This window comes from Podarcis erhardii (assembly GCF_964252035.2).
Source record: "Podarcis erhardii genome assembly, chromosome: 2".
Classification (NCBI taxonomy): Eukaryota; Metazoa; Chordata; class Lepidosauria; order Squamata; family Lacertidae; genus Podarcis; species Podarcis erhardii.
In genome coordinates, this window is record NC_138498.1 from 16,146,026 (window position 1) to 16,159,950 (window position 13,925).

General features: G+C 47.9%; 2 protein-coding genes across 2 annotated transcripts in view; one reads left to right on the forward strand and one right to left on the reverse strand.

Moving 5' to 3' along the window:
• The window catches only part of AQP6 (aquaporin 6), a 150,676-nt gene that overhangs the window by 20,009 nt on the left and 116,742 nt on the right, over nucleotides 1-13,925 (forward strand). The gene's annotated exons all lie outside the window — the stretch shown is intronic.
• LOC309335040 (aquaporin-5-like) lies at nucleotides 953-12,943 on the reverse strand. The gene is made up of 4 exons (XM_081849956.1): nucleotides 12,183-12,943; nucleotides 7,626-7,790; nucleotides 5,183-5,263; nucleotides 953-1,456 (listed from the first exon to the last, which is right to left on the reverse strand). Exons 1-4 carry the CDS (start codon nucleotides 12,543-12,545, stop codon nucleotides 1,259-1,261), a joined length of 807 nt encoding a protein of 268 aa, XP_081706082.1. The 5' UTR covers nucleotides 12,546-12,943; the 3' UTR covers nucleotides 953-1,258.

Sequence of the window (13,925 nt, forward strand, 5' to 3'; positions counted from 1 at the left end):
ATCTACATTCACTGAAGAACAGAGCCGGGAAGGAGAGACCTGGGGATGTCAAAAGACTAGATGCAGCAGTTGACGTTGGAGGGTGCGGTCGAGCTAAGACTTCTCATGCTCCAGGCACATGGAAGGCTATTAAACAAAGGCACCCACTCAATAAACAAAGGGATGCCAATGCAATACCCTAGGGCAGGGGTAGGCAACCTAAGGCCCGTGGATGCGGCCCAATTGCCTTCTCAATCCGGACCTCGGATGTTCCAGGAATCAGCGTGTTTTTACATGAGTAGAATGTGTCCTTTTATTTAAAATGCATCTCTGGGTTATTTGTGGGGCATAGGAATTTATTCATTATTCCCCCCCCCCCAAATATAGTCCGGCCCACCGCATGGTCTGAGGGACGGTGGACCGGCTCACGGCTGAAAAAGGTTGCTGATCTGCAGGTCTGTAAGGGATGGTTTGAGTAAAGTGATACCTTGGGTTACAGACGCTTCAGGTTACAGACTCCGCTAACCCAGAAATAGTACCTCGGGTTAAGAACTTTGCTTCAGGATGAGAACAGAAATCGTGCTTCGGCGGTACGGTGGCAGCAGCAGCAGCAGCAGGAGGAGGCCCCATTAGCTAAAGTGGTGCTTCAGGTTAAGAACAGTCAGGTTAAGAACGGACCTCCGGAACGAATTAAGTTCTTGACCCGAGGTACCACTGTACTGTTTTTGTTTGGTCCTTCCACCTTAAAACTTTTTAGTTTAGAGAAAAGGCAAATAAGGGGGAGAAATGATGGGAGTTCATACCATTATTCGTAGTATGAAGAAAATGGGTGGAGGAATGTTTTCCTCCCTCTCTAGTAACACTAGAATTCGTGGGCATCCAGGGAAGCTGAAAATTGGGAGGTTCAGGCCAGACAAAAGTGCTTCTTTGCGCAGCGCAAAGTTACTTCCTTTCCAGATCTTGGAAAGTTAATAGTCCCTCTCTATTCTGCCTTGGTCAGACCACACCTGTGTCCAGTTCTGGGCACCACAATTTAAGAAGCATATTGACAAGCTGGAACGTGTGCAGAAGAAGGCGACCAAGATGATCAAGGGTCTGGAAAGCAAGCCTGATGAAGAACGGTTGAAGGAGCTGGGTTCATTTAGCCTGGATGAGAGGAGATTGGAGAGTTACAAGAAAGAAGATTCTGACTAAACAGGAAGAACTTTCTGACAGTAAGCGCTGTTTGACAGTGGGTTTCGGCTGGATAACCGTCAGAGTCCCTTCCAGCTCGACCGTTCTATGATTCTATGATCCTATGATCCACCAGTTCCGTTGAGTACTTCTGATCATTCTTCTCCACCCAGTCATCTTCAGGTTGATAGGTCCCTTTCAGAACATCAAGCCTCTCGGATAGGCTTCTTGTGTCAGGAGCGAGGATGATGTTGTAGATCAGAGAGGCCACAATGCCGCCCGCCAGAGGTCCCACCCAAAAGATCTGAAGAAGTACAAACAAAACATAGGTTTTTGGTGAGTCACTCCTCAATGGAATCATTCCCAACTGGAGCAGCTACAGAGCTGTTTCCCCCCTTCTCGGCCAGTAGGGGTGCTATTGAGGTATACCACACCATCATATAGTTGGAAAGGACCTTGACAAGACAGAAGTACTGTTTTGGGGGGACAGGGGGAGGGCAGGTGTGGAGGACTCCCTGGTCCTGAATGGGGTAACTGTGCCCCTGAAGGACCAGGTGCGCAGCCTGGGAGTCATTTTGGACTTACAGCTGTCCATGGAGGCGCAGGTCAATTCTGTGTCCAGGACAGCTGTCTACCAGCTCCATCTGGTATGCAGGCTGAGACCCTACCTGCCCGCGAACTGTCTCGCCAGAGTGGTGCATGCTCTAGTTATCTCCCGCTTGGACTACTGCAATGCGCTCTATGTGGGGCTACCTTTGAAGGTGACCCAGAAACTACAACTAATCCAGAATGCAGCAGCTAGACTGGTGACTGGGGGCAGCCGCCAAGACCACATAACACCGGTCTTGAAAGACCTACATTGGCTTCTGCCCAGACGCTGAGGTCCAGCGCCGAGGGCCTTCTAGCGGTTCCCTCATTGCGAGAAGCAAAGCTACAGGGAACCAGGCAGAGGGCCTTCTCGGTAGTGGCGCCCGCCCTGTGGAACGCCCTCCCATCAGATGTCAAAGCGATAAACAACTACCTGACATTCAGAAGACATCTTAAGGCAGCCCTGTTCAGGGAAGTTTTTAATGTGTGACATTTTAGTGTATTTTTGGTCTCTGTGGAAGCCGCCCAGAGTGGCTGGGGAAACCCAGCCAGATGGGCGGGGTACAAGTAATAAACGATTATTATTATTATTATTATTATTATTATTATTATTATTATTATTTCCATCCTCTGCTCAGAATGCGTAATGGGACGATGGGGCCAAGATATGCCAACCATGTTCTGCTGCCGTGCGCAGTCTTGCTAAAGCCCATCCCATTGGGACATAGCAGTTGGCCAGAGCAGAGTCAAATGGCTTTGGGACTGTCTCGAGGTGCTCAAAGGAAATGGTTCTGGATCCATGCACAGTGTAGCTATACTCTGAAATTCTCTTATGTTTTGTGCTCATCATTCCTGTTACTTATGGCCAACGTCAGCTCCTGACATCACACATCAACATTATCAACTGGAGCTGCTGCCAGAGATTATAGACAATTGACCGATTGGGGTGTGTGGCTTGCCTCACTTAAGGCGAGCGCGGCCCCGGGATCTCCCTCTTTTGGCCGCTCAGCTGCTGAGGTTTGCCACCCGCCCACCCTTTAAGATTCCCCTTCTGACCTTGCTATGGACTTCGGTTGGTCGCCGTTAAGGGGCCTGGTAGGAATTTTTTCCACTTGGCAAATTGGCATTGGCCATTTGGTTTTTCGCCTACCTCGTAGCAAATCGTCACAACTCTTTTGGTTTTGGTGGTTAGTCATTGGTAGGGGTATTGTTATGTAGATGTGGGGGGGAGGAGCGCCATCACCTCCCCCAAATATTGAAGGGTAGTCCGGTAAAGGATTCCGGGGGGCGTGGCCTCGTCCGAAGCCTATGGAGGCCAGGGCATAAAGCACGCCCCTGAGCAGTGACCCCGCAGGAGTTCCTAGTTGGTGTGCATCAGCAGGGCTCCCCCTGCTGGTGTTAACCCTTCAAGCAAATAGGCTGAAGCCATATAGTCGGATAGGACCAATGCCTAAGCCAATACCGCTCTTTACCTGTAACCAATAAAGTTGTGGCCAATCTTAGCCCATTAACCTAAAATAGTGGTGTCACGTGTCTTTATTTCTATTGGGGGGAGGCGGGAACTCGCTACACAATGAAATTCTTGGGGCACAACAGTACTATTTGTTCCAATTCTGTATAATCACAGGAGACTCTCAAAACAACTCTGAGCCTAACACCCTTTTGTGAAAAAGCATAGTGGAAGAAAAATCCTAGATGCGCACCATAATTTAAAGCATGTTACTTCCTCCAAGGAATCATGGGAAATGCAGTTTGTTAAGGGTACTGCAACGTGCAGCTCTGTTAGAGGTAAACTACAATTCCCAGAATTCTGGCAACTGTTGTTTACCCATTAAGGAACTCCAGTGACCCAAGATTCTTCTGTTCCTTATTCTGGGCTGAAAGAAAGGTGAGCCACGTCGAGTCCCTGATCTTGCTAGAGTTGGCTGACTTCCTTTCACATTACTCCAGCATCTAATTTATCACTTGAGCATGTAAGCAAATTAAAGGCTGAAACAAACAGAGGAATGATTATCTCAGGATAACAGATTGTCTAAACAGGGGCCCTAAGATAAGGCCCATAGCTCATTTATCAATTTCCACACCCGTATTTCATAAACTGATTTTAATTAAGACAGAGCCCGACAAGAATTGAGTCTTGTTTGTATACATCTAATTAATGCACCGGCCATTCATCCATGTGCCAGGGCCTGGAAGACAGGATCTTGCCCTTTCTATGCCCGTTTTCTAACACCCTGGAAATCTGCTGCTAATCGAGGATGAGGGTGGTAGAAAATCAGACCCTCCAAATGCCCCTATTTTCCAGGGACAGTTGTGGATTTACAGAAGCTGTCCTGGTTTCTGATTTGATCCCGGAATGTCCCTCTTTTCCTCAGGATGTCCCTATTTTCATCAGAGAAATGTTGAAGGGTATGGTAGGATGTTCCTATTTTCTTTGGAGAAATGTTGGATGATATGGCATACCCCCCAATGTTTCTCTGATGAAAATAGAGACGTAGTCAGTCACCACCATCATCATTTATATTCTGGCCATCTGTGACTGGGTTGTCTCAGCCACTCTGGGCAGTTTCCAACATATATTAAGGTAAAGGTAAAGGTACCCCTGGGACACGGGTGGCGCTGTGGGTAAAAGCCTCAGTGCCTAGGATTTGCCGATCGAAAGGTCGGCGGTTCTAATCCCCGTGGCGGGGTGCGCTCCCATTGCTTGGTCCCAGCGCCTGCCAACCTAGCAGTTCGAAAGCACCTTCGGGTGCAAGTAGATAAATAGGGACCACTTACTGGCGGGAAGGTAAACGGCGTTTCTGTGTGCTGTGCTGGCTCACCAGATGCAGCTTTGTCACACTGGCCACGTGACCCGGAAGTGTCTCCAGACAGCGCTGGCCCCCGGCCTCTTAAGTGAGATGGGCGCACAACCCTAGAGTCGGACACGACTGGCCCGTACGGGCAGGGGTACCTTTACTGCCTTCAGATGTCTTCTAAAGGTTGTATAGTTACTTATCTCCTTAGCTCAGGGCTTGCATAACTCCATACCCTCCAATATTTCTTCAATGAAAATAGGGACATCCTAAGAAAAATCGTGAAATAGGGACACTTGGAGGGTTATGTGACCCCCGAGCCAAAGAGATAAGTAACTTTAGAAGACATCTGAAGGCAGCCCTGTGTTGGGAAGTTTTGTTTGGGTTTTTTTAGTGTTTAATGTTTTGTTATGTTTTTATATATGTTGGAAGCCACCCAGAGTGACTGGGGCAACCTAGTCAGATGGGCAGGGTATAAATAATAAAATTAATATGTTTATGGAATAGGACGTCCCTATTTTCATCAGAGAAACGTCGGAAAATGTGGGGGAAGGTGGGAATGTCTACTTGTGTCCTTCATCTCCTAGCAATATCAGGGCCCATCACAAGCCTGAAGTCTCAGGTGGTAGCTGGATGGAAGCACTTACCCAGTGATCTTGGAAGTTTGCCATTATGACAGCGGGGCCAAAAGACCGTGCAGGATTCATCGAGCAGCCCGTGAAATAGATCTGGAAGGTAATAATGGTGGGGAAATGTCATCGCTTAATGATGGGTAGAGCAAAAGGTCCTAACAGCTTTCCATATTTTATTGCAATGTTTTTGTAAGTAACTCGCCCTGGGGTCTAGCGGTGAAGGTAGTGGCAATCTGGTGGCCATTGGGACTGGCAGGGAAAACAGCAGGGAGGTCAACTGTAGGTGGCGCCAGAGAGCCAATGACAGGCAGAGCCAACTGATGCTGGCTTTGCTCCCATCCTTCTTCCTGCTGAGTTCTATGATGGCAGCACAAAGGAGAAAGAATATGACAGCTAGCGACACTTGGAAAACAGGCAGATGGAGGGCTGGTTAGGGGCAGACAGAGGTTGGTGGGGCAATGCCCCATTCACCCCAACAGACCAGCTTCCACTGGGTGAAGGGCAGGTACAAAAATCAAATAGCAACAACAGTAATTGTCGTTATGGGCACCCACAGAGACAATGGAGTGCGCCTCCAGAGGTGAATTCAAACCGCTGCAATAGTATCACTGACATGACCTCCCTGGGGCACAAGCCTGGGCAGTGGGTGTGGAGGTCCTGGGCTGCCCAGACAATAATACTGCTTTCTCGGCCTCGCAGATGTGATCCAAAGGAAAGCAGAGCAATACGTTTGACCGCAGCTTGGAGGCAGGAGTTGAAGAGACGTGCAAGACTCCACTCCAGATGTGTGTTGAGTTTACCCCTTAGCCTTTTCTTCTCCTGAAGATATCCCTCAAGGCAGTGGAAGTTTGGGACCAGAGTTTTGCTTCTCCTAGATGGGCTACCTTCCCAGGTTGACTGGCCCCATCTTCTCCTCACTTCCCTTTACAGCATGTGCAGAAACGGCCTCCTTGACCATTTCACTGGCAAAATGCTGGATAGCTTTTATACGAAGGAACCAGGCCACTGGTTCTACACACATGGTTCCTCCATACACTTATTACTGGCTAATAGGAGCACCAGGGACCTGCCTGTTAGGATATACCGTATTTTTTGCTCTATAAGACTCACTTTTTCCCTCCTAAAAAGTAAGGGGAAATGTCTTATGGAGTGAATGCAGGCTGCGCAGCTATCCCAGAAGCCAGAACAGCAAGAGGGATTGCTGCTTTCACTGCGCAGCGATCCCTCTTGCTGTTCTGGCTTCTGAGATTCAGAATATTTTTTTTTCTTGTTTTCCTCCTCCAAAAACTAGGTGCGTCTTGTGGTCTGGTGCGTCTTATAGAGCGAACAATATGGTAGTTCCGTTCCACCTTAAAAGGAGCACGCATGACTGGTGTGCCACATGCCTGTTTACTTCCAGCACTTGCTGGGAACTTCCGTTTGTATACAGCTTTTGTGTTACTGCTGTTTTGCTGGAGACGAAGGGAAGCAGACATGTTTTTTCCTCTGTTCCTGAACTATGCTGAATAAAATGCTGTACATTATGCTTACACATTTCTCTGTCCTCCTCTTCAGCTGTGAGAAGATTTACACACTCTGCTGATAGAGCGTGCACGAGTCTCTAAACGTATCTGAGGCTCGTGTCGCTGATTGATGCTGTTCCAAGGGAGACCGACTGCCGGTCGGGGGCTGGAGCCAGCTGGGGGCCTGCCTGATGCCCCCGTCTTCTCGGCAGTTTCCCAACACTGCCTTCCACCACCCCCACCCCAATTGCCATAGCACCCCCTGCTGGAATGCAATGGTAAATAATAATAAATAAATAAATAAATAAATAAATAAATAAATAAATAAATAATAAATTTTTATTTATATCCCGCCCTCCCCAGCCGAAGCCGGACTCAGAGCGGCTAACAATAAAATAATACAACATTCTAAAATCATTTCATTATAAAAATTAATTCAAATCAAATTGATGGCAACCATTGGGCTAGAGTTCTGTAAAGATTGCCAAAGGAGGGAGTCAGACTGTGCCCTGGCCAAAGGCTTGGTGGAACAGCTCTGTCTTGAGGCCCTGCGGAAAGATGTCAAGTCCCTCAGGGCCCTAGTCTCTTGTGGCAGAGCATTCCACCAGATCAGAGCCGCAGCCGAAAAAGCCCTGGCTCTGGTTGAGGCCAGCCTAACCTCTCTGTGGCCTTGGACCTCCAAGATGTTTTTGTTTGAAGATCGTAAGTTCCTCTGTGGGACATACCAGGAGAGGCGGTCCCGTAGGTACGAGGGTCCTAGGCCGTATAGGGCTTTAAAGGTTAAAACCAGCACCTTAAACCTGATCCTGTACTCCACCGGGAGCCAGTGCAGCTGGTATAGCACCGGGTGAATGTGATCTTGCAGCAAGGACCCCATAAGGAGAACTGTGGAGCCATCTCATCTGAGGAACACAACCTGTACCATTGCTCTGCCCGGCTGAGATAACAACACTCACCCCTAGGAAATGGCCGACCGTGACTGACAGTCCGATAGATAACGCCGGGGAGCCCACAGCATCAGTTCTGCGGCTGTCCGTTGAGGCGAAGACGCAGAGGACCAGCAGGAAGGTCAGAATCAGCTCTACTGCCACTGCCTGTCCGGCTCCGGTGTTGTTGTGCAGCTGCAAAGATTAGGGAAGTTGTGAAGGAGGAGGAAGCACGGGAAGAGGCAGCCTTTGAGCCTTGGCAAAGGCGGAGAGAGACAGCAGACACAATTACCATGCATCTCCCCCAGGCGGCAGCGTTTAGTGAACAAAAGTTAGGTGGCCCCCATGGGGTTGATTTCCAGGAACAGCTGACAATTCCAAGGGTTGGTCGGGCCATAAAACACCGGCTTGCCGGCTTAGCCCTGCTGAATGACGCAGCTAATTATGTGCCCATCCGACTGATCGCCTCGGAAGCACTCCCAGGCCCAAATGTGTGTTTTTCCAGCAGGATCAGCACCAAAGGAGAAATCGAGAGTCTAGGAATTAAGTTGTGCTGGTGTTCGCTGGAGCCCTGCCAGCAACTAACTTCTAAAGGAAATAGGAATATCTGGATATAGCAAATGTGCTTAGAAGCTTCTACACTTGCTAACCTGCCGGCCAGCTTCATCATCGCAGAAGCACCCAGTGCTGGTTCTCTAGGGCAGTGTTTCCCAACCTTGGGCCTCCAGCTGTTTTTGGACTACAACTCCCATCATCCCTAGCTAGCAAGACCAGTGGTCAGGGATGATGGGAATTGTAGTTCAAAAACAGCTGGAGGCCCAAGGTTGGGAAACACTGCTCTAGGGCACGGGATGGAGAACCCTCTATGCTCCTCTCAGGGGTTGCTGGACTACAGACCCCCATCACTCTCCTGACCGTTGGCCATGCTGGCTGGTGCTGTTGGGAACTGAAGTGTGCCAACATCAGAAGAACAGCAAGTTGCCCCCATCCCTGCTCTAGGGTGGCTGGATGCAATGGAGGACAAAGACCCCCTGTCCCCGTTGCACAGAATTTTGGCAAGTGCTGCTTTTTCTCACTCCTCTTTGGCAAGATGCGTTGGCCCTGTTCTTTAAAGGAAAACCTGTAACTGACCTCTTTGGGCACTTTAGAGATAAAAAAGGGTGGTTTCTGGTGGTTTCGTTATGTCTCAATAATAATAATTTTATTATATATACCCTGCCCATCTGGCTGGGTTTCCCCTGCCATTCTGGGCAGCTTCCAGCACTTATAATAAAACATGAAAAACGTCCCGATACAAGGTTGCCTTCTAGAAATCAGATAGTTGTTTATTTCCTTGACATCCGATACAAGGTTGCCTTCATATGTCTTCTAAAAACCAGATACAGTCATCCCTTGAGTTACAGAATCTTCAGGTTGTGCTTTTTCGGGTTACAGACGCTCCGAAACCCGGAAGTACCGGAACTGGGTTTTGGCGGTCACACATGCACAGAAGTGCTAAATCACGCTTTGCGCATGAGTAGAAGCGCTGAATTGCAACCCTCGCATGCGCAGACACGTCGCTGCGGGTTGTGAACGCTGCGGGTTGCGAACATGCCTCCCACACAGATCACGTTTGCAACCCGAGCGTCCACTGTAGTTGTTGATTTCCTTGACATCCACAGGACAGGTGCCACCACCGAGAAGGCCCTCTGCCTGGTTCCCTGTAACCTCACTTCTCACAGTGAGGGAACCGCCAGAAGGCCCTCAGAGCTGGACCTCAGTGTCCGGGCTGAACGATGGGGGGGGGGTGTGGAGACACCCCTTTAGCATCTTTAAGGTGATTTGCCCTTTGTTTTAAACTGTGCATGCGTTACGACAGCCCTTTAAGTATACTGTTTTCCCTTTGCTGTGTTCTTTTGAAAAATACACCACTAATGTACTATTATTGCACTGAGAATATGCTGCAGAAGATGTCCACAATAAAACACATCAGTCTGGAGAAGCCCCTAGTCACCTCTGTGATGTTCCATTCTGATTCTGGATTTATGGCTGCAGTAGCGAGGGAAGATCCCTTCCCACTTTGTCAAACAAGGGAATGCAGTCCCTTGGGATGGTGATATTGTACCTACCCAAACATCCAAAGAGAATTGTACAGCGGTACCTCGGGTTACAGACACTTCAGGTTACAGACTCCGCTAACCCAGAAATAGTACCTCGGGTTTAAGATTTTGCTTCAGGATGAGAACAGAAATCGTGCGGTGGCGGCAGTGGGAGGCCCCATTAGCCAAAGTGATACCTCAGGTTAAGAACAGTTTCAGGTTAAGAACGGACCTCCAGAACGAATTAAGTTCTTAACCCGAGGTACCACTGTAGTTGGAATCAAGACCATGCCGGTGTGACAAAGTTTTCATAGTACTCTGCTGGATAGCCGGTAGATGATCTAGATTTGCCGGGCCACTGAAATAACCAGAAGCAACTTGCACTGCTCTGATTGTAGCTGAGGACAAGCACAATCCCTTGGCTGAACTCCACATCCCTTTGTATAGCTGCCAAAAACCTTTGGCAGTTGGAGTTCAGGCTTTTTTGGCATCACCCCAGCTATCTCCTCTCCAGCCTAACCCTATTGGCTTTAGGCAAGAGGGTTGTTCACACGTTACGATGGACACAGGTTCATCGTACTCTACACCTGCACAAGTGCTTGTCTAAAACAATGTACACTTGTGCATTTGTGCAGTCCAGCTATTGTGTACACAGGCACACAGACTGTACACTTGTTCAATGTAAGGTGTAGACACCCCTAAGGCCTGGCAATACAGTCGTACCTTGGATCTCAAACGCTTTGGCTCCTGAACAAATTGGCTCCCGAATGATTGAAACCCAGAAGTGAATGCTCTGGTTTTCTAACATTCTTTTGGAACCTGAACGTCTGACACGGGTTTTCCACGGCTTCTGATTGGCTGCAGGAAGCTCCTGCAGCCAATCGGAAGCCGTGCTTTGGTTTCCGAATGTTTTGGAAGTTGAACAGACTTCCGGAACAAATTCCGTTTGACTTCCAAGGTACGACTGTATATGTGTTGTTGTTGTAGTTGCTGTTGTTGTTGTTGTTGTGTGTAAAGAAAGCGGGGGGAAAACCACATAAAACACAACATAATATATTAAGTACAATATTAACTGTATAATTAAAAACAATGTAATTTTTTTATTAAAAAAACAGTGGGAAATATAGAATAATTATATTAAAATGGTAAAAAACAACATAATAGTTTTTAAATTAAGTCAGGATCCTGTGCCAACAAGCTTTTGCTGCTGCACAAAATCCTCTAATTGCTGATAATAACTGGCAGTGAGGCCACCACTGGGAAGAACCATAGAGGTAATCTCCAACACTCATTATGAACCCTGATGGATTTTGAAGTATCCACACTCACAGGACTATAAATTGGCTATAATGCCAGTGGGTTTATAGAACGGCACTTTGCCATGGTGTGCCCCACGATATGATGTTCTTCCAGCCAGGGGAGGGCATAACATGTTTCCTCCAGGTAGCATTAGGGATGGGGAATTTATGGCTTTCCAGATGTTTTTGGACTCCAACCCCCATTAGCCCCAGCCAGCATGGTCAATAGTCACAGACCCTGCAAGTGTCCCTATTTTCCAGGGACAGTCCCGGATTTACAGAAGCTGTCCCAGTTTCTGATTTGATCCTGGAATGTCCCAATTTTCCTTAGGAAGTCCCTATTTTCATCAGAGAAATGTTGGAGGCCAAAGAGTTATGTGACCCCCAAACCAAGGAGATAATTAACTATACAACTTTCAGGAGGCAGACCTGTATAGGGAAGTTTTCTTAATGCTTTATAATGTTTTCATATATGTTGAAAGCCGCCTAGAGTAGGGCTGCAATATGTCTGGAATTTCCCAGACCTAACCAGAACATGGCAGTCAGAAACAGTCTTTGGGCGAAAACCGGTAGAAGTCTTGATTTTGGCAAACCCCTTAAAAATAACTCAAAAAAATTTCTTTTCTTTTCTGAGATTTTGGGGAAAAAAGAAGAAGCTTAACATCTTCAGATGGGTGGGGTGGTAATAATAATAATAATAATAATAATAATAATACTATGGAATAGGATGTCCCTATTTTCATTGGCAAAATATTGGAGGGTATATAATCTACGGCAGAGGTCAGCAAACATTTTCAACAAGGGGGCCGGTCCACTGTCCCTCAGACTTTGGGGGGGGGCAGACTATATTTTGAAAAAAGAAAAGAAAAAAAGAGCGGATTCCTATGCCCCACAAATAACCCACAGGTGCATTTTAAATAAAAGGGCACTTTCTACTCATGTAAAAACACACTGATTCCCGGACTGTCTACGGGCAGGATTGAGAAGGCAATTGGGCCGGATCCGGCCTTAGTTTGCCTACCCATGATCTACGGTGATGGAAGTTGTAGTTCAGCAACACTGGTAGGGCCTCAGGTTCTCTAACCCTGCATTAGGTGGTTCAATCCTGCGTATGCTTACCTGGTATTAAGACCCATGAAATTTAGCAGGACTGACCCCTTGTCATTTTCCTCAGCCAGGACAATAGGAATACATGCGTCAGCAGCACTTACCGCATTGACGGCCAGGGTCCCTCGGATATCGGCTGGAGTGAGCTGGTGGATCACCCCTGCCCCAGCTATCGCTCCCAGCATCTGAGCCACAACGTAGGCCACCGATCGTACCACTGAAATCTTTTGTGCCACGAGGAGGGCCACTGTCACCGCTGGGTTGATGTGAGCCCCGCTGACATGGCCCACGGACTGGACGAGGGTGGCGATGGCCAAGCCAAAGGCCAGGGAAATCTGCACCATCTGTGGGAGTGCCGACGGCCAATTCAAGGCCGAGCCCACCCCGACAAGCACAAATATCATGGTGGCCAAGAACTCGGCAAAGACGGCTCTGAAAAAGGCCAACGAGCAAGCTTCATTCTTCATGGCAGAAGCGGCAATGGGGAAGTCGAGCCACGGCGCAGAAAGGGATTGCCACGATCTTTCCTTCTGCCAGAGGAAGGATGGGTGGAATATATATCTAGGGAAAGGATGAAAAATAGGGTGGGACTGGGAACGGGAGATGCGGTTCCTGGGAAAGCGCCCATCTCCTGCCTCTGAAACCCTGACCTTCCTTGTTAGTAATACTCAGCTGTGCCATTTTGTTGCTTGGTGATTTATGACCCTGCATGACTTTCGGTTGCATGCAGAGAAGGATCCTCCTGAATTCTTCCAAAGAAAACTCCCGCAAAGTGTCCTTCGATTTCGATTTGTATCCTCTCGGTCCCTTTGCATAACGCAGACCTGCCCAGCCTGCGGTCCACCAAGTTAAATGCTGCCCGCCAGTTTCGAATGGCTGCTTGCCAGGGACATTAGTGCTGGTTTTGCTGCCTGCCATCAGAGTCTGTAAAAAAAAACACAAAACACACACACACACACACACAACAGTGGCATTGCCAAGAACCTGCCAGGCCACAGTGCACACAGCTAGCAGGCTGTGTTCTGCTTGTTGGGTCACAAGATGGGCATACTTCATAAAGCATATTCAAGGTCGCTTCCAAGCAACCTGTTTCTTGTCGTTTTTCAAGCATTTTTCCTGATGGGTTTATGGGGGAAGTTAGATGGCATTGGACCAAGCAGACATTATGTGCGCATTCCAGTGCATTTCTCCATTACTTTCCTTCCAGCAAACAGAGAGGGGAGTGGGTTTGTTGCGCAAGAGCTCCAATCCATTATAATTGCACAACTCAAATTTGCTAGGTTGAAACCCACCTGAAAATAGCAACAGTCTGTGAGCACTCCAAGAGTCTGGAAATAACTGTGCAAGGACTGCTGAATTTTGCATGACTATTATTATTGTTATTATTATGATGCCCAGTCCATCTGGCTGGGTATATACTCTGCATCCAGATTGATTTTGTTTGCCTGTTTTACGTTTCTTTTTCAGATAGATTCCCAAGGTTCCTGTCCCCCCCCCCCACACACACACAGTTTTAAGTCTTTGTTAGGAGTCATTGATAAAATCAGAAGGAATCCTTCTAGTACAGGGGTCAGCAAACCTTTTCAGCAGGGGGCCGGTCTACTATCCCTCAGACCTTGTGGGGGGCCAGACTATATTTTGAAAAAAGAAAAGAAAAAAGAATGAATTCCTATGCCCCACAAAAAAAAACCAGAGATGCATTTTAAAGAAAAGCACACATTCTGCTATTGTAAAAACACCAGGCAGGCCCCACAAAAAACATTCTACATTCTACTCATGTAAAAACACGCTGATTCCCAGACCGTCAACGGGCCGGATTGAGAAGGCAATTGGGCTGGATCCGGCCC

Bases quoted from the DNA above. Each gene is read 5' to 3' on its own strand.
- LOC309335040 (XM_081849956.1), bottom strand. From the start codon at position 12,545: ATGAAGAATGAAGCTTGCTCGTTGGCCTTTTTCAGAGCCGTCTTTGCC. The intron at 5,264-7,625 runs GTGAGTGTTGTT...ATTACCTTCCAG, and splicing joins CGGTCGGCCATTTCCTAGGG to ATCTATTTCACGGGCTGCTC. The intron at 1,457-5,182 runs GTAAGTGCTTCC...GTACTTCTTCAG, and splicing joins CAAACTTCCAAGATCACTGG to ATCTTTTGGGTGGGACCTCT.